Source organism: Rhinopithecus roxellana, chromosome 9 (assembly GCF_007565055.1).
Source record: "Rhinopithecus roxellana isolate Shanxi Qingling chromosome 9, ASM756505v1, whole genome shotgun sequence".
Lineage (NCBI taxonomy): Eukaryota > Metazoa > Chordata > Mammalia > Primates > Cercopithecidae > Rhinopithecus > Rhinopithecus roxellana.
Window position 1 is genome coordinate 107,063,269 of NC_044557.1, and position 25,527 is coordinate 107,088,795.

General features: G+C 39.4%; 1 protein-coding gene across 4 annotated transcripts in view; it reads left to right on the forward strand.

Moving 5' to 3' along the window:
* The window catches only part of ENPP2 (ectonucleotide pyrophosphatase/phosphodiesterase 2), an 81,853-nt gene extending 60,117 nt beyond the window's left edge, over positions 1-21,736 (forward strand). For 3 of the 4 annotated variants that reach the window (XM_010357787.2, XM_030937932.1, XM_010357785.2), the window contains 6 exons: positions 7,956-8,092; positions 9,751-9,886; positions 10,871-10,948; positions 14,180-14,312; positions 16,094-16,250; positions 21,130-21,736. In XM_010357787.2, the coding sequence (XP_010356089.1) occupies positions 7,956-8,092; positions 9,751-9,886; positions 10,871-10,948; positions 14,180-14,312; positions 16,094-16,250; positions 21,130-21,300 (812 nt within the window). In that variant the 3' untranslated portion in view covers positions 21,301-21,736. Of the gene's footprint in view, positions 1-6,544; positions 6,620-7,955; positions 8,093-9,750; positions 9,887-10,870; positions 10,949-14,179; positions 14,313-16,093; positions 16,251-21,129 lie in introns of all 4 variants that reach the window. The other variant, XM_030937933.1, reaches the window with a different exon arrangement.
* The last annotated feature ends 3,791 nt before the right edge of the window (positions 21,737-25,527 follow it).

Below are 25,527 nucleotides of genomic sequence, written 5' to 3' on the forward strand. Positions count from 1 at the left end.
GATTCAAGTTTTTCAGATATTTAGTTGCCAAGGCAGAGAAATACTACTCAGATGTTTCTCTTCTAAAAGTCTATAATGAAATTAATTATGGTAACTTCTATTGGACTCCCATGATTTTGCTGATTCAGAGTCTGACTGTTCGTGGTACTAAAGCATTTCTGTCTGACAAAAACATTCCTGCATTTAATTTGTTGGTGGGTGGCAGTGTCCTCATGTAACAAAACCAGTCTCACAATTCAGTATAAACAATGACCGCAGCTGGGCACAGTGGCTCACGCCTGTAATCGCAGCACTCTGGGAGGCTGAGGCAGGCAGATTACCCGAGGTCAGGAGTTCCAGACCAGCCTGGCCAACATGGTGAAACCCCATCTCTACTAAAAAAATACAAAACTTATCTGGGCGGTAGTGGCGTGCGCCCAGCTACGTGGGAGGCTGAGGCAGGAGAATTGCTTGAACCTGGGAGGCAGAGCTTGCAGTGAGCCGAGATCGCACCACTGCACTGCAACCTGGGTGACAGAGGGAGACTCTGTCTCACAAACAAACAAACAAACAAACAAACAAAAAACATAATCACCTCAAACTTCAGAGCATAAAAATAAGAGACATCTTCTTAGTGAATCACTGACTCTCAGGGCTATAAGGAGGGATATAGTTAGTAAGGTTACATCTCCATTGCTCTGCTCCGAGTGGAACATGAGTTTCTTACTTACATCACTGAAGTGTCTTTCTACCACTGAAGCTTAAAGTTTATGTATTTTCATGGAAACAAACCCTCGTGGATTCGTTCAGCAAGCATTTGTTGAATACTGACACTGGGCTGGCACTGGTTACTCTGATGCAACTGTACCACTTTTAGTTTCTAATTCATGGCTTCAAAGTGGTGGCATAAAATATTAAGGGGAAATCTAGAATAGCTCAGGCTACTCTAAATCTGCTCATAGCCTAGTGGCAACAGCCTTTAATGATACAAGAGCATCTTCAAAAGTATTTGTCTTATTATGTGCGATGCATTTCCTTGCTTAGATGCTGGAATGTGTATAAACCTCAATGCTCTTTCTCCTGTTGCTCTTTCTCTATCTCTTTGTCTCTTGGGCTTTGTCTCCTTTTGGGCTCTATCTTGGTCATTTCTTCAGTGGCAAAGGGACGTTTACTTGGTCTGAGTTCTTTCTGACCTTTATGATGTTTCCTGTGTTATAAATTTGGCCTCCCATTTAAAATATTCAGTGTCTGCCCTACTGGAGGAGATCTTTGTGAATGTGAACACCATGTGTGTGAGCACATGTGTGTTATGTTCAGGGGAATTACTTCCCCTTTCTAGGTACCTTTGAATACATATCAAGACTTTTAAAGTAGTTTGTAAACCTAAACTTCTATATAGCTGTAAAGTTGTACTATTTTTATTATTAGTTTTTTAAAACACAGATGTAAGTAGTTGATATTTTTCAGAATAGGTCATGTGCTATACATGCTTCACCTGTAACATTTATATGTGACTGTTTTAATGTCATATGCTGTAAAATCACTCATTCATCTGTACAAAATACATGAGTAAAAGCTGAACGTTCCAATAGTGAAACAATTACGGGGATATCTGTGATAAAAAAAGAGGTATATTAAACTAATCTTGGGCAATATTTTGCTATAAATATTTAAACTGTTATGGAATCAAATCCTTTACTAAAATAAAGAGAAAGAAAAATGTAATCCTCAAAAATGGCGATCTACGCTGCTTGCCAAACTTTAATATTTCTAGATATGTGGTAGACTTCAGATCTTAATTGTGTGCCTGTTGTTATTTCTGGATCTCATATACCTTATGTCTTGGCAGACTTTCCATGCAGCAAAAACTCATTTCCTTGTGGCATTGAATCCGTGGATGAATGAATGAATGAAAAGAAAATTTAAAAAATCTCTTGTAGCAAGCAATTCTGGCACTATAGCCAAGTATAATTTTCACTGCAAGAATAATTGCACCATTTATTTTCACCTTAGTCTTTTCTCTATTTACATTGCTATAAAAAAGTGTCACATTTTCTTAGGTTAGCACTCACCATCATCTTTGTGAAAAAGGAATTAAAAATAATTTTAACACCTGTGTATACTTGGCTCCTTATCACACACAAGGAGAAGTCAGTTTGGATAGGAAAATGACTTAAACACAGCTGGACCCAGTGGCTCACACCTGTAATCCCAGGAGTTTGGGAGGCTGAGGTGGGCGGATCACCTGAGGTCAAGAGTTCAAAACCAACCTCACCAATATGGTGAAACTCCGTCTCTACGAAAATTACAAAGATTAGCTGGGCATCGTGGCATCCACCTGTAATCCCAGCTACCAAGGAGACTGAGGCAGGAGAATCACTTGAACCCAGGAGGTGGAGGTTGCAGTGAGTCGAGATCTCGCCTTTGTCCTCCAGCCTGGGCAACAAAAGCGAAACTCTATTTCAAAAAAGAAAAAGAAAATTGACTTAAACACTAGTAATTCTTGTTAACTTTAAAGCAGAGTCCTGAATATGGCTACAGGGGGAGCATCTTCTTTAGCTCTTGTCGATTCCGGAATGTTTCTCATTTGTGTTATTTCTTTGGAGATATTTGTTGTTCTAGAGAAAGAAGGAGATAGCACTCGTGTTTCTGAGTGTCTGTGTCTGCGTGTGTTATCTGTGTGTTTTTGGGAATACTTGGAAGAAATCAATACATAGTAATTGTTCATTATTTATAGTAGAATTCATGATGGATTTGATGGTAGATTGAATTTTAACAACTTTTACCTAGCAATATTCTTTGCCAGTATTGAGGTAGAGCACATACCCTTTACTAAACAGTACAACTACATCTGCTACAACTGCAGCTACTTTGAGTTAAGACTAAACAAGGCACTTTACATATTTTGCCTGTAAACAGTGCAACATTCCAGGGAGATATAAAGCTTTGGGAGATTAAGTTACAGAGTACCAGAACTATAAAGAGCTGAGATTAGATTTGAACGCAGTTTTATAGGGCACTGAAGCCCATGTGCTTTCATCTGAAAATGCTTCTTATTCTAAGAGTGGGAACAAAGGGAATATGTCAAAAGGAAATTTTGTTTTTCATGTACATTTTGTAGCCTGAGTAGAGAGACTTTTTGCTCAACAAAAAATTTGTATATCAAAGTTTGGAAGTTGCTTCTGAAATACTAGACGCTTTGACAGAAACTACTGTCCTCATTAGCTTCTCAGTGGGCATCACTCAGTGGGCATCACTCGGGCAAGGCTCATGCCTGGGAGTAGTTGGATCTTCATTCCCATATACTCTCCATAAAATAACCCAGCAGCCAGCACCCAACTGGAGACCACCCAAAAGGCCAAGCAGAAGAATAATGGCCCAGGAGGATGGAGGCCTAGGATTCTAGTGCCGCTATGCAGCTGAATTATTTTGTGCAAATCATAAACCTCCAGTTCCTTCATCAGTAAGCTGGAGATGATACTATTGATCTGCCCAGTGTACCTTTCAGGGTAACATTAGACAGGTCATATGTAGAAAGCCAAGATTTTAAAAAGTACTTATTAACTTATCAACAAGTGTTTGCCAGGTGGATATTATGTGATTGGCATTGTTGGAGATGGAAGATACAGTGGTGCGTAAAACAGGTGAAGTCCCTGTCCTCATAAAGTTATTGTTCTGTTGTAGGATTTATCTAGTTGATACATTACAGCATAATGTTTTCAAGGTTGGGGTAAGAAAGAACAGGGCACTAAAGAGAGGCCTTGAATCAAATCTCAGAGGAGGTTGAAATGGCAGCAAATGATAATAGGCACTTGTGAGGCAAAGGAGAAAGTATGCAGGAAAAGGAAGGATCTTGGGTAGAGATTTTGTGGTAAGATTTAAGAGCACATTATTGTGGGAGTGAATGTTTTAAAAAAACAAAAAAAGGAGAGATTTTCATGTGGCTCTCAAGACAGCCTGCTCATCTGTGGGAATCTGAATCAGGAAGCTGAGGAGGGAAAAGGAACACAAACTCCAGCCTCTACGACCCAAATTTGGAAGACAAAAAGAATGAGTGCTGGGGAAGTCCACACCACTTAAAAAGATTGGCCTCACAGTATTTTGCCAAGTGTGGTGTCTGGAGGAGAACCTTGGCGTGTACCAAAACTGCCAAAGACACTATTGTAAACAGGGAACTGGGGTGTGGAATGAAGGCTTGGTCTGAAATTCCATGACAGGCATTCCCAGCCTGGGAAGACCAGGTTATACTAGATCCACGTCAAGAAATCCCGGAAACATATTGCAAAAGCAGAGGCTTGCAGGCTAGTCTCCAGGGTTGCTGGTCTCGAGATAAAGATCTCAATGTATGCTGAGAACAAGATTCAAGTACATTTTGTGGCCTGAGTAGAGAGACTTCTGGCTCAACAAAAATGCAATGGGTGGCTCCCTCAAGATGTCATAAAGACTAGGAATGACTCTGAACCTGTGATTCTTTGATACTTAACTGAAAAAATAAAATCTAAATTTTGATTCTGGACCTTAAAATGTGTGTTTCTTACTGCAGAGATTATCTCCCCCTCTTTCTTAGATGAAACTATTAAGCTCCAGGAATACCCAAGTAGATTTTTTGGGTCATTGGAGACCTTGGATGGATTTTTAGGAGGCTGTAAAAACCACTGTATTTTTTCCCCTTATTATGCTATTTTTGCTCAGTAATAATTAAGAAAAAGGCAGTCAGATAGTGATACTTTTGTGTTACAGCTGTGTGCCAAAACTTGCAGTTATGACAATAGCTTGGAAGATATGGAGCTATGGAACCCAAATTTCTTTCTTTCTTTCTTTCTTTCCTTCCTTCCTTCCTTCCTTCCTTCCTTCCTTCCTTCCTTCCTTCCTTCCTTCCTTCCTTCCTTCCTTCCTTCCTTCCTTCTTTCTTTCTTTCTTTCTTTCTCTCTCTCTCTCTCTCTCTCTCTCTCTCTCTTTCTTTCTTTCTTTCTTTCTTTCTTTCTTTTTTGAGACAGAGAGTCTTGCACTGTCGCCCAGGCTGGAGTGCAGTGGCACAATCTTGGCTCACTGCAACCTCCACCTCCCAGGTTCAAGCAATTCTGCCCCAGCCTCCCAAGTGGCTGGGATTACAGGTGCGTGCCACCACGCCTGGCTAATTTTTGTATTTTCAGTAGACACAGGGTTTCACCATGTTGGCCAGGCTGGTCTCAAACTCCTGACCTCAGGTGATCCACTCAACTCAGCCTCCCAAAGTGCTAGACTTACAGGTGTAAGCCACTGCACCTGGCCAGAACCCAAATTTCTGAAGCAAGTTGAATCTATATATGTAGAGCAGTAGACTGAGTAGAGATGGAGTAGCTTTATTGAGGAAACTTTTCAGGAGAAAATGAATCTTTTTTTTTTTTTTTTTTGAGACAGAGCCTCGCTCTGTCACCCAGGCTGGAGTGCAGTGGCACAACCTTGGCTAATTGCATCCTCCGCCTCCTGGGTTCAAGCGATTCTCCTGTCTCAGACTTCCAGGTAGCTGGGATTACAGGTGCGTGCCACCGTGCCTGGCTAATTTTTGTATTTTTAGTAGAGACAGGGTTTTGCCATGTTGGCCAGCTAGTCTCAAACTCCTGGCCTTAGGCAATCCACCCGCCTTGGCCTCCCAAAGTGCTGTGATTACAGACAGGAGCCACTATGCCCAGCAGAGAAAATGAATCTTAAGATATCTCTACCCGTCTTGGCCCCCTCACCCTTTCCTCTTCATGTCTCTTCCATGAGCGCTGAATATTTGTCATACACTTTTGAAAGTGAAAAGGGACACTATTAACAATCATACTAGGGCAACAGGCATAAAACTGGAACATGGGGCCAGCCTGGTTTAACTTCATGTGCTTCATAAAAGACTTTATTGATGCCACCTCCACCCCATTTCCAGTATTCGTCATCCTCTGCTTTCCCATCACACTCTGTAACTATCTTTGATATGGTGCAGACCACATGGCATCTATTATTTGTGCCATGTTTGTCTCTCCCATTGAGTTGTGAACTCTTTGAGGGTAAGAGCTCTACCTTAATCATCTTTGCCCAGTACCTCCGTTCTACAACCCAAGGTCTGGCACAACCAAGGTCTGGCACAACCAATGTGCTCAATGTTTGATGATGAAGAATAATGGATAAATTTGAAAGGAGACAGGTGACAGACTGGGCAAAGACTGGAGAAGTTATTTCTGGTAGATAGAAAGGAAATAGCATATATGATAGTGTAATGTTGCTAACAACAATTGTGAAGAGAGTGTTGCAAATATATTAGCCTTTGTGGAATACAGTGTTATGTTGACTGCTTAGAAATGAGGAGAATTTAGAGGAAGAGCCAGAATTAGTGGAGACTATAGATTGTCTAAGAGTCTTGTTTGGTGGTTGCTCTAGGGATGGGTATTGCATATGGGAACATGGCTGCTATTTTGTTGTCCCCTAGTGGGATAGATTAGATGCCAAGCTTGAATTTGAGTTTGGAGGACTGTGTATGGTAACCATGAAAACTTAAATGATAAAAAGAGAATAGCTTCTCAAAGAATTTTGATACTTCTGCTTCCAGCTGAAACCAGGAAATTCAGAGGCAGCAGAAATGAAAACAAGGAAAACATTAATGGAAATTTTGAACCTAGAAAAGGTTTGGTTTGAGTTTTGAAGGAAAGTCTGGGTTGTTTTACTGCCCCTAAGTATTACTGTTATGATTTGCTGGCATTTTATTTGTTTATTATATTTCATTTATTTAATATTGTCAGATTATGTTCTAATCCTTAGGGGTGGGTCCCCAAATTTGGCAGCTTAACTAAGGCTTCTACATTTACTGCAATGCTGGAGCAGCCAAACTACCCAGAACAGGCTTGTGTTGTAATAGTGTGGGCCGCTTTGTCTCAAATTCGCAGTTCTACTTGGGAGGGTCTTGCAAAGTATTCTACGAAGAGTTTTCTCCATTACTTGCATAGAATGGTAAGACTTTAATTAAAGCAACATGTATACATTATTTAATAAGTGTTTTTCAGAACTGATTTTCTCTAGTAGAAAAAGTAGTACAAGAATTTTTAAAAAAATTTATCATTAAGGAATTGTGAATTGCCTAAGCCTCAATCTCTAAATATTTTGGTCTGTAGGGCCCCAAATTTCCAAGAATCTATGGAAGTTTTGACTTTAGCCTATCCAAAGTGGGCAGATCAAGCTCCAGGTATTTATTGCAGATTGTGGAATGAAGATTTGTATACTGAACTCTCATCTCGTCTTCTGCAAAGAGTGAAGCTTCAGACCTTTTTTCCTAAGAAGAGAGCTTTCCTTTGGAGGTCTGAATCTGCACTGGGGGTCTTAACTGAGTTCTTTGGTAACTGATGAACTTCCCTCTTCTGTACTTAGAAGACCCTCTTGAATGCCCACTTATTTTATCTATACATGTTCCTTTAAGTCCTTACCTAAAGAGTTTTCCTCTGTATGACAAAGCTGCTTACTTTAAATGCTCATTACTACTCACTTTTTGTGCTGAAGGAATGCATCTTTGAGTTGCAGTACGCATATAATGATCAACGTGTGCCTTCTTCTTAATTAAATCATTGATGAACCCGATAAGCCTCTTCAGGGGTCAAAATTAATTCTACAAAAATCCAATCCTATTGGCTTTCCATTCAGCTGAATCATTTCAAAATGTATTACATAATGTTTCCTTTCTGTTCAAATTGCAAATTTGAACTAAAATTTCGTTCAACTAAAAAAAGCATTACCTAAATACAGCATTTACATTATGGTTTTGATAACTGTAAGGCTTGACCCATGCTTAGGTGATCAGATAAACCACAAAAATGTTAGGAAAACTAACTTGATTAAATTAAGGAGAAGGTGCTATATTATTAATAAGTAAGCTAGCACATTTTAGGGAACTTGACTCTTCCAGTATTTCTTTAATGTTTGATGTAAAATTTAATACACATCTAACACATTTTATTTTTTTTCTTTCTTAGAGAGACATCTCCTCTACGGGCGGCCTGCAGTGCTTTATCGGACTAGATATGATATCTTATATCACACTGACTTTGAAAGTGGTTATAGTGAAATATTCCTAATGCCACTTTGGACATCATATACTGTTTCCAAACAGGTCGTTGAGAACATTGGATTTTATATTCTTTATTTTATTACATTCCTCATGTTAATACAATGATTCCTTGCTTAACAGAATTTTGTCTTAGAAAATATTTTATTTTTTCTTAATGAGAGAAATCCTATGTTGGATTTATTGTAAGATATTTTGAATTAGTCTTTATTCCATGTTCTGGTAATTCCATGGGAATATGTTAAACATTGAAGGGAGATCACTAATTCTTTTATTTTCTCTTACTCTGCCTAAGTCATTGCCCAATAGTTATGGAAACCGCCAAGGTTTGTTTATTTATTTTAATAGACCTTATTTTTTAAGAGCATATTTTATTTCCCAGCAAGATTGAGTGGAAAGTGCAGAGTTCCCACATATCCACCCACCCCCCTCCCACCTCCCTGACTATCAGCATCTGGTTTTTTTTTTTTTTTTTTTAATTTTTTGAGACCGGCTCTTGCTATGTCTCCCAGGCTGGAGTACAGTGGCGGGATCTTAGCTCACTGCAACCTCCGCCTCCTGGGTTCAAGTGATTCTCCTGTCTCAGTCTCCCAAGTAGCTGGAATTACAGATGCACACCACCACATCTGGCTAATTTTTGTATTTTTAGTAGAGATGGGGTTTTGCCATGTTGGTCAGGCTGGTCTCAAACTCCTGACCTCAGATGATCTGTCTACCTTGGCGTCTCAAAGTGCTGGGACAGTGCAATAGTCTTTTTAGAGTGCTGAAAGAAAAAGCTATAAAAACAGAATTCTAGACCATCAAGAATTTTTTTTTTTTGGAGACAATCTCGCTCTGTCACCCAGGCTGGAGTGCAATGGTTTGATCTTGGCTCATTGCAACCTCTGCCTCCAAGGTGCAAGCACTTGTCCTGCCTCAGCCTCCTGCGTAGCTGGGATTACAGGTGTGTGCCACCACGCCTGGCTACTTTTTGTATTTTTTAGTAGAGACAAGGTTTCACCATGTTGGCCAGGCTGGTCTTGAACTTCTGCCCTCAGGTGATCCTCCCACCTCAGCCTCCCAAAGTGCTGGGGTTATAGGCATGAGCCACCACGCTTGGCCCTGGTTTGTTTTTTAATAAAAGTTTTATGTTGGGGGTTTCAGTTTTGATGAAGATGAGATAAATAGGTATATATCAGGAATTAGAAAATGTTACTTGGCAGTTGAGGCATATTTTAAATTTTTTAATACAAAGGAGGAGAACACTTCTACTGCCCCAACACAATTTGTTGTTTATTTGTACTGTGTACACATATGTATGTTTTTGTACATTCTATACACACACAAATACATACAGATACATAGTCTATTTAGAAGAGATATGTCTATATTGTTTCTAAGAGTGTTATTTTATAAGTTATCTTCAATGAGATTCTATTTATTATTTCAACAGTGGGATTTCTGCTTTATGTGCTGCTTTCTATATTGTTTTACTTAAGACTTTGATAAAGAGACTTCTGTTGATTAAAAAAAGTTTGAAAACTTGTGACTTACTGTACTTAAAACTAAGGACTTTTAAAAAGAAGTCAGACTATCAAATATAAAAACTTTAAAAAGGAGTCAGACTATCAGAATACAAGCTGTAGGAGAAGCCAGAGGGGTTTTGATTTCGGCTGTTCATAACAGAGCCACGGCATTGCTGAGTGCCTCTGACTCCCGTGCAGGCTGAGGTTTCTGGCATTCCTGACCATCTGACCAGTTGCGTCCGGCCTGATGTCCGTGTTTCTCCAAGTTTCAGTCAGAACTGTTTGGCCTACAAAAATGATAAGCAGATGTCCTATGGATTCCTCTTTCCTCCTTGTAAGTTACAGAGTATCAAGATCTGATGCCTTTAGAGGGATGTCACATTGCGCAATCTTGGTATTTAGAATTTCTGTGGCTTGGGTTTTCTTCAAGAGAGGGTGCTCAAAAGATTATATAAATGAACTTTTATGGGATCCTTCCAAAATCAGCCAAAAAGTGACTCGCTTTCAAAAAATCTAATTCTCCAGGGCAATTCTAATGTGCAAGGGAATCTTCTGTGTCCCGCCTTACATTATTAAGTGAGACTCTGAAAAGGAAACAGTGAATCATTAAGACACCAGTCCTTTATGTAATACTGTAGAGGGGATCTCTTAAAATTACCTGAGGCCAGGCGTGAGCCACCACTGAAATCCCAACGTAATCCCAGCACTTTGGGAGGCCGAGGTGGGAGGATTGCTTGAGTCCAGGAGTCCAAGATGAGCCTGGACAATATAGCAAGACCTTGTCTCTACAAAAAATTTGAAAATTAGCTGAGCTGGTGGCACACACCAGTAGTCCCTGATACTGTGGAAGTTGAGGTGGGAGGATCCCTTAAATCTGGGAGATTGAGGCTACAATGAGCTGTGATCAGGCCACTGCACTTCACCCTGGGTGACAGAGCAAGATTCCATATTTAAAAAAAAAAATCTGAAGCCCTTAAACCATCTCTCATTACCTTGATGATTTTTTTTTAAGTCTAAATGGCACTGATGAAATCAAGGAGTTATTTTACGTAATGTTGGTAGACTCAAGAAGTAGATAGTAAGAAAAAAACATTGTAAATGGCTTTTGGGAGACAGCGATTGAGTGAAGAAGAGACTGAGTGGGAGGGGAGTAAGGAGATGTTGTATAAAGCAGTTAGGAGTAGGAATAAAAGAGTAGATTCATTTCTTCATGTTGTTTGGACCATTTAAGAAAATTATCGCCCCCCTCCCCTGCCCTTTTCTTAACTGATGTAGATTTTGGTAAGCAATGTATACTATTTGTTTTCCTAATGTTTAGATCTGAGCTCTTCACCTGAGGCTAAATATGATGCATTCCTTGTAACCAATATGGTTCCAATGTATCCTGCTTTCAAACGTAAGTCCAATATTCACCTAATACACTGCTATTTATGAAAATAAATATTTCTAAATTTACCCCTTACTTTTTCTACCTCTGTTAATTTTAATAAGAATACTTTTCATGTGTTTAACCTTTATAATTTTTGAGGACCTTTCATGTAAACTTTCTACTGTTGATCCAAAATTTGAATCTGTGAAGAAGGTTGGCTGGTAGTTTATCCCTGGTTTATAATTAAGAAATTGATATCACAGAAAGTGACCACAGGTCATGCATGGTAGAAACTGAACCAACTCAAGTTTGTGTTTTTCTTCTCATCTGGTTGTTATTTTTATTTCAATGCTTATTATTTTAATGGTTAAAAAGGATCTTCACTATATTCTGAAGGCCACTTGATATTTAACAGCATCTATATTTATTTGTGAGCATTACAGTAAAAGCCAGTAGCACCTCTTCCTCTTGGGGTGATGACACATTCTGAATGTTGGCCCTGAAACCCAGCAAGAGCCGAAAGGGTCTTCTGAATCATCAGAGTGTTTATTTCAGATGATTTTAGTCCTGTACCAATTATTTTATTTGAACATTTGTAATTTCTTTGTACCTGACATAAATATTTCCTGATGCTAATGAAGTCAAGAATTGTATAGGCACAATGAGCTCGGGCCCAAAAAACCAAGTTCCTGGAGTGTGACCACAGGCTGTGTGATCATAGAAATGTCATTAAACCTCTCATTTGTAAAATTAAGAGAGATAATTGCATGACCTCTAAGATTTATATGGATTTCTGACTTAATTATCCAATGGCGAAAGCACTGCATTTTTTGTTTCTGTTAAATATTCATCTGTGTCTCCATCCATCATCCATCCATCCATCCATCCATCCATCCATCCATCCATCCATCCACCCATCCTTTTATCTATCCATGTGTTCAGAGATAGAGTAAGCATTATGAAGTAGCTTTTACCACCTTTCGGTACATTTGCAGTGAACGGAACTTACATCGTTGTGGGAAAGGTAGGAAAAGGAAGCACCTCTATGTGCTTCCACTTGATGGAGGAGGTTCAGGCTGTGTTACAGATCTCTCCAGGCTGAAAGGGAGTCTCAAAATAGGAATGGGTGATTGCGGAGTGTCAGCTACAGTGGCAGCCCTCCGCAGCTTAACATTGGTGAAAAGGGCCACACGGTTTAGAGAAGAAAATGTTTATTTGATGTCCTAGTGAGTAAATGAAGGTTTATTCAAAGATAGAATTTATTGCTTATGAGTGAAAAATTAAAGTATGCTTTTAAAAGGTTTCTTGGTTTATTCTCAGACCCAATTGAGAAGCATTTCAGAAACTCACATAGTTACATTTATCACAATATTACACAGAATGTAGCTTCATTTAATTTCCACAAATCAGGGTTCCCTGGATTTCTTTATTCTTTACTGATGTGTTTTTTTGACCAAATGGAAATGGTAATCAAGGCAACACACGGTACCACCCTGAGGCTGGTGTGGAAAAGGCCTTGCACAGAGAGCTTGCTGTTCTTCACGAGGGGGTTGGTTTTTTCACATGCCACATTTCTGCGGGCCTGGACTTTTGACTGTTCTCATTGTTGTTTCTTTCCTTCTCTCCCTCTCCATTTTTTCTTAATGCTTAAGTTAACATTTGAAGTAACCTTTCTTACTGTCTGGCTTCTTTCTCGACTGCAAATAATTATCTAAGGTATTTTGGCTCCTGTGGGCTGCTCTGCCTTTCAGAGTTTCAGAAGGCATGAAGAGCAATTGAATCACTATAAGAAGGATGGCCAGGTGCTTTTTAATAAGGGGAGGGAAGAGGGGTTAACAGCCAGAAGCTCATGACACCCATGTTGAAGACAGCATGGCGAATTTGATCTAATATTTCAGAACCAACCCATTGCTTGCCTGTCCTGTCTTCTGTTATTCTCTTGTTTTTCTCCGTTTCCATTCTGCCCCTCTTGTTGGCCATTATGGAAATTAGAGGCAGAGGGGACGAGGCAGTTCTCTGCAGGGGATGACAGTGAAAGTGAGAAATGAATTATAGAGGAGAAAGCAGACATGCACAGATCAGGTAATGTTTTTCAGACAAAGGAGAGAGCAAGTGCAAAAGCTTAGCCTGAAATAAGTTTGGCAAAGTTAGGGGACAGGAAGAAAGCCTTGTGCGTGATAGGGAAAGGGGTAGGAAGTAGAGTCACAGAGGTAGGCAAAGACCATGGTGGGGAGTTGGGATTTCATTCTAATTACAATGAAAAATAATCTGGAGTGTTGGATATGGGTGGGGTGTGTGTGTGTTTGTGTGTGCATGTGCAAGAGAAAGAGACAATCTGACTTATGAAAGGATCCATCCGTCTACTATATGGGGGAATGGGCTACAAGGTACAAGGGAAGTAAGTGTTTCACAGGGAGCCCAGGGAGTAGTCTTTTGTGGTGTGATAGTTCACTTCAGAGAGGATGGTAAGTTAGACCAGGATAGAGCAGAGAAAAGATGAGAGGTGGTCAGATTTGGGATAATTGGGATGTACTTTGGTGGCAGCACTGACAGGAATTGTTCACATGTGTCTACAGCAAGGAGAGAAAGCAAGGATGACTCTTAGGCTTTTGGCCCAAACACCTGGGTGAGTGCCAGAGCCATTGATTATAATGGAGAAGGCGAGGGTTGGGGCAGGATTAGGAAGGAACATTAAGAATTCTGTTTGGATAATATTTTGCTTGACATGAATATTAGGTATTCCAGTGCATTAGGAGGTAGGTGGTTGGATAACATGTCTGGAGCTCCAGGAAAGGTCAGGGGTAAAGCTTAAACCTAGAAACTAGCATATTGATGAGATATGAAGGACGAGAAGAAAGAGTAAGGCCTTATTTTCACTACTCTGAAATACCTTGCTTCCTCTTTTGCACATTCTGTTCCCTCTGCCTGGCATGTTCTGCCTGGGAAACACCACCTACTTATTCACGCTTCAGATCTCAGCTTGGGAGCCTCTTCATCTGGGAATCCTTTCCTGACTTTCAGACTAGGTTAAACTCCCCTACCATTGTTTCGTAGCTCTACATTGTTCCCTTTGCTGGTTTGTAAATGACACACACACTGGTAATGACATAAAATTGATTCGTCTCATGAATCACGACAGCTCTCTTGTCTCTTGGCTCGTGACATTTGGCTCGTAGCCTGCATCCTAGAGAGAATTTGGCCAGAGTAAGGAGTTTTCTTCATGAAGAATTGATTTTTGGATTTTTTGTCTTTGCACAGGGGTCTGGAATTATTTCCAAAGGGTATTGGTGAAGAAGTATGCTTCCGAAAGAAATGGAGTTAATGTGATAAGTGGGCCAATCTTCGACTATGACTATGATGGCTTACATGACACAGAGGACAAAATAGAACAGTAAGCCTTTCATTTCTACTCAGTGTGTGAGTCTTAAGTCTTAAGATCTCACTCAAGAAGTTTTCCAAATATTCATGTACTAGAGAAGAGATGACACCCATTCAATTTTTTGAATTTTTCAATTCTTTTTTTGTGAGATGGTGTCTTGCTCTGTTGCTCAGGCTGGATTGCAGTGGTGTGATCTCTCTTGGCTCACTGTAACCTCCGCCTCCTGGGTTCAAGTGATTCTCCTGCCTCAGCCTCCTGAGTAACTGGGATTACAGGCATGCACCACCACATCCAGCTAATTTTTGCATTTTTAGCAGAGACAGGGTTTCACCGTGTTGGCCAGGCTGGTCTTAAACTCCTGACCTCAAGTGATCTACCCGCCTTGGCCTCCCAAAGTTCTGGGATTACAGGCGTGAACCACTGCGCCTAGTCTGAATTTTTCAATTCTTTTGATTAAATGGGCATTGCTGGTTGGAATGGAATTTTGGGTTTTGTGGTAAATAAATGTACTTTTTTGTTCTATGAAAAAAATGTATCAAAGGATTTAATTTTATTTAGTCATTTCTTCCACAGCTCTTTAATGGGAAGATGACCATTCCCACTTGTCTTCATTATTTGGGTGGGACTTAAGAATCCCTTAGATTTTCTGAGTCAGTACCTCTCAGTAGGAAAGTGTGTATGGACTTGGATTGAATCTGGTTGTCTCTGTCTCTTTGGTGCTGTTGGGCATATAAAAGCCATTCTCTGTGCTCATAAGGGACCCCACAGTCTAGTGGAGAAGGCAAGATTTAGAATGATTGGGATGTATTTTCGTTGTATAAAATTAAATAACAACATTCTGAATTTGTCAACAAATTGTCAACAAATTTGTTGACAAATTCAGAGTGTTGTTATTTAATTTTATACAAGCATGAAACAATCAGAGAGCAGCCCAGAATATAAGAGAGGGTTTAACTGTGATTCAGAGATAATTACAGAATAAATTGCTATTTTATAAATACAGATAAATAAGATAAACATTATCTTACTTCTTTTCCAGTCATTCTGAAGAGAAATTTTGTATAAATTGCACAGTTATTTTATTGCTGATCATTATTAGCCAAAATTAGTAGTTCAATCATAATTTTAATATTTTAAAAAATGAATAAAATTAAGATAATAGAAAACTGGGCAAGGAATTATGAATTTCTGTAGTGATCTGTACTGGAAAATATTTTTATACCTCTAGGTCCATCATTAGCACTCAGTCCTTAGTACTTTCTTTGGTAAATGAGTTTCTTGTATCAAGTTCTGCATTTCATTGTAGCTTGAAAGGGTCATTATTCTCCTAGCTCTAATGTCTCTTGCCTCTGGTCCATTTTATATAACTCTAGGAAAGTTATCTTCCTGAAACATGGATCTAATAATTAATGACACTCCCTAGCACAAAACATTACTACCACATCCCGGCACTCAGAACCCACCATAAGCTGGCTTTTATTGACTCTTCCAGCCTTTCATTTCTACCGCATTGGTCTATTCACCATTATCTGTTTCCAATTCTTAGATCAAGCCATTTTCTTTGCCTAGAATATCTTTCTTACTCTGCCAGGTTGAGGAGTGAGGGGATTCCAGGCAAAGAAAACATTATCTTCAAAGACATAGAAGTGGGCTAGTGCTTAGAAGTGAAAAATGATTGAATTGAATAGGGATTAATTTTAGTGACTTAGGCAATATTCATTGGTCACCATTTAAAAAAGGAAGCTTCAACATCAACTCATCAACTGTGACTTCATTTTACCTTCCTGTTTCAGGTACGTGGAAGGCAGTTCCATTCCTGTTCCAACTCACTACTACAGCATCATCACCAGCTGTCTGGATTTCACTCAGCCTGCCGACAAGTGTGATGGCCCTCTCTCTGTGTCCTCCTTCATCCTGCCTCACCGGCCTGACAACGAGGAGAGCTGCAATGTGAGTTTACAGAGAGAGTCCTTTAGGATTTGCTTCCATAGTTCACCTTCATTTCTTACTTTGTATTTCCGTCATTGAACTAGAACATACTTGTTATAAAGCATTCACCCTAAACAGAAAAAGAAAGGAACCAAACAGAATTTTGCTTAACACGTAGGAATTTTGCCTTCTAATGGCTTTTTATTTTTCAATGTGTGTTTGCATTTAACATAATTCTATCAATGTGTACGATTTTGAGAAATAGAAATAAGTGTCCAAATGTTTTTCATTTTGCAAAAGAAAGTGGAGAATGACAACATTTTATTAAAAAAGTCAAAGCTAGCAAAATTTTGATAATTGTTGAAACTTGGTAAGAGGTCATGAAACTTTATTATATTACTTCACTTTTCTGAATGTTTGGAAATTTGCATATTGAATTTTTTTTTTTTTTTTTTTTTTTTTTTTTTTTTTTAGCTCTGTCACCCAGGCTGGAGTGCAGTGGTTCAATCTTGGCTCACTGCAACCTTCACCTCCTGGGTTCAAGTGATTCTCCTGCCTCAGCCTCCTGAGTAGCTGGGATTATAGGCAGGCACCACCATGCCCAGCTAATTTTTATATTTTTAGTAGAGACGGGGTTTCACCATGTTGGCCAGGCTGGTCTCAAACTCCCGACCTCAGGTGATCCACCCACCTTGGCTTCCCAAAGTGCTGGGATTACAAGCATGAGCCACTGTGCCCGGCCTGTAATGAAAACTTTTTAATACACACACACACACACACACACACACACACACACACAGCAAGAGCAAGCAAGAAAGAAATCTATACCTTACCAATCAGGTTTGCTACTAATTATGATAGAGGTGTAACAGTCATGCTTTTCTCAAATAGCACAGATGACTCCTGATTCACTCATCCTATGGGGAGACAGCTGGGATGCAGGATGGCATCATGAAAACACTAGGGAGGAAGACAGGAGCCATGCTATATGCTTCTGGCTCTGTACTAACTTGGCACTCAGGGACAAATAGAAAAATCTTCATGTCCTTTTAATCTGATGGAAAGTCTGTGCTCAAAGGTTGATTTTAGAAGTAATAGTCTGTGCTTTTATTTCACTTGATAGAAGGAGTAGAGATGTAATCTACAGAAGATAATCTTTAGTCAACAAGTACTATTCAAATTCCTAAGTTGTATAAGGTACTCTAGGAGAAACAAAAGTGTTAGACAGAGTCACTATTCCTAGGCAGCCCACAGAGTGGGTCAACAAATAAAACATGTATGGAAATTGCAACACTGAAAGGTAAGGAGCCATAAGCTTCAATAGAGATGATCAGCTTTGTGGGCAAGATAGTTTTTGATCTGTGACTTCAATTATGGGTGAAGATTGAGGCTATGAATGTAGAAGAAAATTAGAAAGTTTAAATATATCCCAGAAAGTGAATTAAGTTTTGCCTGAATATTAGAAACAAGGGCAAATAGTGGGAGAAAAGATTTTAAAAATTGATTGGATTCAAATTTTAAAAAAGTAGTAGTAGTAATAGTAACAACAGTAGTCATGATAGTAGGAGCAGTAGTAGTACTTGTTATCATTTATTGAGTACATGTTGTGATCCAATTCTGTGCAGGTTCTCTCTATATATTCTTTCTAGTCATATAATCATAAAATCACAGTATGAGGCAAGTATGTATATATATGATCTCTCCCCTGCCTTTTTGTTAACTGTTGAGAAATTTATAGCTACTAAAGGGAAAGTATGTTTGGTTACTTGGTTAGTCAGCAGAAGAGCGGAGCTTTAGATTTAAGGCCTCTGACTCCAAGAGCCCATCCTCTTTCCAATTTATCAGACTTCCAAAGTAGAACCTTGGGACTTTAGGAATTTTTTCTTACTATTCAGGCATTAGGTACCCAAGGAAAATGTTTAGTTGGAAGAGCAACATTTTAGGCTCTGCTTTAAGAAGATAAATTTGAAATGGAGGAGGCCAAACATAGTGCTCAAAGGGCGTTGGCAAAATTCACAGGAGTGAGGCAAGAGAGAACTTGAACTGGGGTTGTGGTCTTGGAGATCTAAAAGGAAGGATGGAAAACAACAATATTATACTTGAAGGATCCATAGGGTTTTATAAATGATGGAATGGGTGGTAGAGAAATGTAGAAACTGCAAGTGAGAGACAAGCTGTTATCAACTTACTGGCTTGACCCTCTCAATTTTGGTTGTTTACAACCACAAGAGCCCCAGGTGGATGTAGTGCCTCCATATAACATGGTCTACATTCTCTGAGCTTCAATTTTATTAGAAACTTGTGGGGAGGTGAAATTCTTGCAAAACATTAGACAGTTGTATTATGGGGTAAAAATAAAAATTGCCATACAGTTCTGAGATGAAAAGACTACAAAGGTATTTCACATGTATAGTAGGCCATTAAAGGTGTACCTAGGTTCACCTTCAAGTTGTATCCAAACTTGAATACATGTTCAAGTTTGGTCATTAGAGGAATTTGGTGATGGGGAGTTTTAAAAATACTGCTCTAAACTCAGTGCAAAGGATGTTCTATAATTGATCTAAATTTTATGCCTGAAAAATGAAATCCACTGAAGTCCTCACAGGTTTTCCTCTCCCTACTGGTTCCTGACTCTGCACAGAGTTTGGAGGCATTCCTTGTAGAGTTCACAGCCAGCATGCTTCTCATTGAAGGGTCACCTGTTTCATGTAGAAACTGTCTTTGCTGTGAATTTTACCTTAAGACTGCTGGGACTTGAATTCAGAAACCTGGGGAGAAAGTCAGGGAGAAAAGACAGGTGAAGAATAAATGTCCATAATGAGGAAGACAGTAAGCAAGTTCATGGATTGTGCTTTTGTTTGCATTAATATTCTAAGTGATTTATTTTTAAAGTCTTTCCTGTCCTCCCTACCTTGGCATTCATGTACTTTTATTTGAATTGTCTTATTTTTGCATCTTGCAGCACAGTCTTCATCAGCAAATGCTTCTGTGGATTGCCAGCTAAGATACTTTCTTCACATACCACATAGCTAGTATTTCCTAATGATGAATTATAGAACAGATTTCAGGGTGTGACAACCAGAAGAGACTGCCTCTCCAATGAAATTGGCAAATCACTTCCCAAGGAAAGAAATAGCAAAAGACAGATGTTTTTGCAGAATTCTTATAATCCCAGCTAGCCATCATTTAAATTAGGAAAAACCTTTTCACCCCTGTCCACACATTCAAATGACTGCATTTACAAAGAAAAATTGGACTGACTGACCATTGAAAAATCAAACAAATGAGCTGAATATGAAAATTCTCTCAAAATACAGGCTCATGCTTGCCCTGCTTACTCTGAGGGGGTCCTGACCCATCTGGAGACCTCCTACTTCGTTAATTATAGGGTCACACTGAGGACTGGTCAGTACCATTGTGGGTAGAGTTATATTTAGGTCTTTCCTTTCCTGTGAATCGCAGAGATCTTGGTTAGGTTGGGTTAGGAGGGTGGGACATGAAGGTTAAAATTCTTACCTCCCCAGCCTGCAAAGCAATTTCTTCCCCTTTCTTCATTTTGCCTGAGATGGCCAGGCATCAGTTTCCTGAACCAACACCCTCCCGGAACATATTTAGCACTGGCACAAGCTGCTGCAGTTCCCTGTCCAGGTCTGTGTGGGTTGGAGCTTTCCGAGAAAGCCCATTGCAGGTTCTTGGGCTTTGGTGGATCGTTCATTGAGACCACTAGTGGTAAAGAGTTGGATGAGGGCATGTCTGAATATTCCCAGACCCGGGACATGCAGCCACCCTTCAACTTGTAGAAGGGCTCTTGGAAGCCATTGTAATTCCAGAGGCATTTGTGAATGGAATTACTTGCAAAGGCCCTCCTGCTCAATGTCTGCTAATGAAAGTAGACACTGCTCCATATTCACAGGGCTCTCAGATCTCACTCTTTCCCTTAACTTCCCACAATAACGAAAGAAGCTATTTTTGAGATGCAAAGAACTGCTTCCCCTGAATTACCTTTTAGTTTCAACTTAGAAATGAAATAAGTTGTTTGATGCAGCACATCTGAATGTCTTTCATCTGAATCTTGTGTCAGTGGGGCAGTTTTTGGCAAGCAGCTAGGACAGAGATTCACTTCCTTTCTTCCATGTTTCCTTGGTTTACCTTTCAGCCCCCCTTCTTCCTTCCTCTCCTGCCTACCTCCCAGGGAGCTGCAGAAGTAGTAAGCATTATTATCCTTGTGAACCAAGGAAGAAACTGAGGTCTCAAGAAGTCAAGTAACTTGACCAAGGTCTCATAGCCAAAAAATAGTACAGCCTCATTTCCAAGTCTGGCCTCTTGGGCCCCAAAGTGCCAGATGTATCAGCTGAGCGGCTTCGAGTTGACCTCATTTTTCAAATAGCAATTTATGCATTCTAGTAGATGATGTAGTTGATACAGCAGTTTCTTTTGAAAAACTAGGAATGCACACACATAATTTTGTGCATTAGGCTTAAGTTCTTCACTTTCCTTGGGAAGCAGAAGTGTATTCCAAATTACTTGTACTCTGTGCTCAATATTGCAATTTGACAGCTTGGAAAAGAAACAAATTACGGAATTCTCTAGGGCCTTTGGTTTTCCTAATTTTGATTTATGTTCTGAGAACCTATTGAGTCAAATGCCGTCTGACACCACATGTCTCATTTATTTGGTACAGTTAATTGCTGGTGAAAATGTTTGCAGCCAAGGGCAGGTATTTGTGGCACATTACCAATAGGAATGCGGTAGAGTGGCAGGGAGGCCAGAAAGGATCAACATGCATTGGCTCTGTGTGCAAGAGTGCACAGAGGTCATTTGTGGACTTGGAGTAAACTGACCATTTGGGGAAACTCCTCTGGAAAATTCTGATTCTGATTTTCTTCTGTTTCCGTTGCAGAACTCAGAGGATGAGTCGAAATGGGTAGAAGAACTCATGAAGATGCACACAGCTCGGGTGCGTGACATTGAACATCTCACCAGCCTGGACTTCTTCCGAAAGACCAGCCGCAGCTACCCAGAAATCCTGACACTCAAGACATACCTGCATACATATGAGAGTGAGATTTAACTTTCTGAGCATCTGCAGTACAGTCTTATCAACTGGTTGTATATTTTTATATTGTTTTTGTATTTATTAATTTGAAACGAGGACATTAAAAATGTTAGTATTTTAATCCTGTACCAAATCTGACATATTATGCCTGAATGACTCCACTGTTTTTCTCTAATGCTTGATTTAGGTAGCCTTGTGTTCTGAGTAGAGCTTGTAATAAATACTGCAGCTTGAGTTTTTAGTGGAAGCTTCTAAAGGGTGCTGCAGATTTGATATTTGCATTGAGGAAATATTAATTTTCCAATGCACAGTTGCCACATTTAGTCCTGTACTGTATGGAAACACTGATTTTGTAAAGTTGCCTTCATTTGCTGTTAACTGTTAACTATGACAGATATATTTAAGCCTTATAAACCAATCTTAAACATAATAAATCACACATTCAGTTTTTTTCTGGTTTTATTTGGCTTTTATTTCACTTATAAATTAGAGGGTTTGCATCATTCTCAGCAAACTATCGCAAGAACAGAAAACCAAACACCGCATGTTCTCACTCATAGGTAGAAATTGAACAATGAGATCACTTGGACACAGGAAGGGGAACATCACACACCGGGGCCTATTATGGGGAGCGGGGAGGCGGGAGAGATAGCGTTAGGAGATAGACCTAATGTAAATGACGAGTTAATGGGTGCAGCACACCAACATGACACATGTATACATATGTAACAAACCTGCACGTTGTGCACATGTACCCTAGAACTTAAAGTATAATAATAATAACAAAAAAAAGAAACAGAAAAAAAAAATAAAATAAAATACAAGTTAAAAAGGAAAAAAAATAAATAAATTAGAGGATTTGTTTTAGGTGTGTTCATGTGTGTAAGGAACACATTTCTTGTACTAGGCCCTTTTCCTAGTTGCTTATATGACATTTAACCACAGTGGCCTGGATAAGATGGTTTAGGTACGTATCTATAGGAAATCAGAAGGGCAGAGGGAAAGAGGAATTAGAAGCAATTCTGAATACAGTCTCTCAATGTATATCTTTTAAAAGTATTTTGAAGTCTGGAAAAATATTTTGAAGTTTTGACCAAGTTGGTCCAAAACTGTTAAGTATTAGTTTCAACTTAAACTGCATTGAACATATATTCTGTATAAGGCATTGGCCTAAGCACCCCGGAGGATATAAAGAGAAATAAGACAGTGGAATGAGATATGGATATAAACATGTAATTAGCCAATCCAGGTAGAGACTAACAAATGCCAAGTAAAAAGTATTAGTAACAACACAATAGGACAGAAAGGTCTGAATAGTAATATGTGGGAGTAATTTTAGATGGACATAGTTATGGTTTTAAATACTAATGATGCATGGAGTGAAGAAGTCATTCAAAAATTTTCAGTCCTTCTAATTGTGTCATAGAGAAAGATTCAGAATAGTGTTATCATATCTCTAACAGTTGTTAATCTCCCTTAAAAAAAGAAAACAAGGTCGAGTGTGGTGGCTCACACCTGTAATTCCAGCAATTTGGGAGGCTGAGGCAAGCAGATCACTTGAGGTCAGGAATTCAAGGCCACCCTGGCAAACCTGGTGATACTCCGTCTCTGCTAAAAATACAAAATAATAATAATAATAATAATAATAATAATAAATCCCTGCATGGTGGCACATGCCTGTAATCCCAGCTATCTGGGAAGGTGAGGCAGGGGAATAGCTTGAACCCAGGAGGCAGAGGTTGTAGTGAGCTGAGATTGCACCATTGCACTCCAGCCTGGGTGAAAGAGTGAGACTCCATCTCAAAAAAATAAAAAGAAAATCAGAAGAAAATAGCCTATTGTTTTGTTTTATTTATTTTTAATTGTTCCCTTTTATAGTCAGTGAAGTGGGTTTTAATTTCTATAAATCTTCCTTTAAAAATACATTAAGAAGAAAGACATTATGTCAAACAAAAATAATTTACATCAAAAGTAGCACAATAAATTTGATGGTATTGGGGATATGTGAAAAATTGAGAAGACGGTAAAGGAAAAACTGATGTCCTGGAAACAGAGCTGTAGGACTACACTGGAAGAAGTGATCATGGTGATACCAATGTGGCTGTATTTATAGAGCACTCACTATGGTCCAGGCATGCCTCTGGCACTTCCTATCATTTGTCTTTGAATGCTGAAAAGATGGGAAGCTCAGAGAAGATTTCATGGAAAGAAGAAGAATGAAGGTATGAATGAGGAAGGATGCTTGAACTGGGCTTTGGAGTTTGGGGTAGGTTGAAAGGGTGGTAGAAATGAATTAGAATATGATTCATTATTCATTTAATATTTAACAATAACTTACTGAGCATCTACTATATGCCAGTACCTATACAGGTTGAGCATCCCAAGAGCGAGAATCTGATATGTGAAATGTTCCCAAATCTGAAATTTTTCAAGCGCCAACACAATGCTCAAAGGAAATGCTTTCTTGGACATTGTGGGTTTCAGATTTTTGGATTTGGGATGCTGAAACCTAGGCATAATGCAAATATTCCAAAATTTGAAAAATCATAAATCTGAAACACCCCCTGATCCAAGCATTTCAGGTAGACAGTAGACAAGGGATACTTTCCATTGAGGATAAAACAGTGAATAAATAAACACAGTTTCTGGCCTCATAGAACTTGCACTTTAATGAAAGAGACCCTTTTAAACATCTCCAAAGCTTAGTTATATGTGCTGTGAAAGAATTAAACAGGTGGAGGAGAGTGACAAGAAGGTGGAAAAGGAATGGCTTCATAGGTGACTTTCTAGCCAAAACCTAGGAGATGAGAAGAGCTGGCCTTGAGAAAAAGAGGGACAAAAAGGAAGAGCATGGTCAAGGACTGTGGTCAGGAAAGATCTTGGGATGTGTGAGAATCTGAAAGAAAACACATGTGCCTGAATGAAAACAGATGTGCTTGAATACAGTGGTGAGGTGGGTTGGGATCAGGTTAGGTCTCATTGAGGCCCAATAAGCTCCACTGAGGCGTTTTGATTCCATTCTAAATGCAATGAGGTATAATGGAAAAGTCTCGGACAGAAGTGTGACAGGATCTGCTTTAAGGTTGCACTCAGTACATGAACCCCATGTATTAGGTTCGTGCACAAATTAATTGCCATTTTTGCCATTGCAAGTGATGGCAAAGACAGCAATTAATTTTGCACCAACCTAATAATAATCACATGCTATGCTCTAGATATAATGCCACATAAAAATACATCTGATAAGAGAAGGTCCACTTACTAGGTGCTGTAATTGTCTTCCAACAGTAGCATTACAAGAGAGAAGGGTTAATTTTGATTAAAAACAAAAATTATCATGAGCTGTTTGCTAAGCTAGATTCCTCTGTCACCTCAGGTTGAACTCTTCTCCGAATAGGTTATACCTGAGGCTCCTGGGGAAACCGGTTGCAAATTTAGTTAAGTACTGCTGCTCTATTTTCATCTTTAGGCTAAGTCTTTGTGTCTTAAAAATAAACTCCAGACCCAGAGAGGACATCAAGCACTGTATATTTTCAGGTGAGTGGCTTTGCTGATAAACACGTCATTAATTGTGGGGTTATTTATGAAAATCCCTGAATGGACAATGGACAGGGACTCTATTAAAATGAGGTCTAGAAGGCTATTTTAAGCTGTTTTTTTTTTTTTTTTTTTTTTTTTTTAATATTGAGACTTTGGTCCATTCATGCTTTCATTGAGCAAGTTGCAAACCACTCGCCAGCACGGTGGTCCTGTTCCAGTGGTTTACCCCATTACAGTGAGTTCCTTTTAGGGAGGCAGTTTCTGAATCCATCCACAGTTTCCCAAGGGTGAAAACATTCTGAGTTGTTTATAAGAGGGCTGATTTTTTTTTTAAAAAATAATTATTTGAACAAAAGCAGTGTTTCCTGCCAACTGGGTTTGCATAACTCTGCCCAAGAGCCACAGCCCCAAAGCTTCCTGTGCCCATTATTCCTTGTGGTGGTTAGAAAGAGGGTGGCTGCAGATGAGTCCAGATGATTCCTCTTACTTCAGCTCACCCTCACTACCCCTCTGCTGAGTCAGGACCAGGCCGCCTTGTGGGTGGGAAGTGTTAAAGGCAATGGGAAGTACCCCAAGGCTTTGAGGAGAGGGATGGGATGGGACAATGAAGAACAAGACTGACACGTTCAAGTCTGTAGGCTGGGGCGAAGAGCACACGGCTGGAGGTCCAGCCTAGAGTGGAAGTGGCTCCTGTTTGGGCTG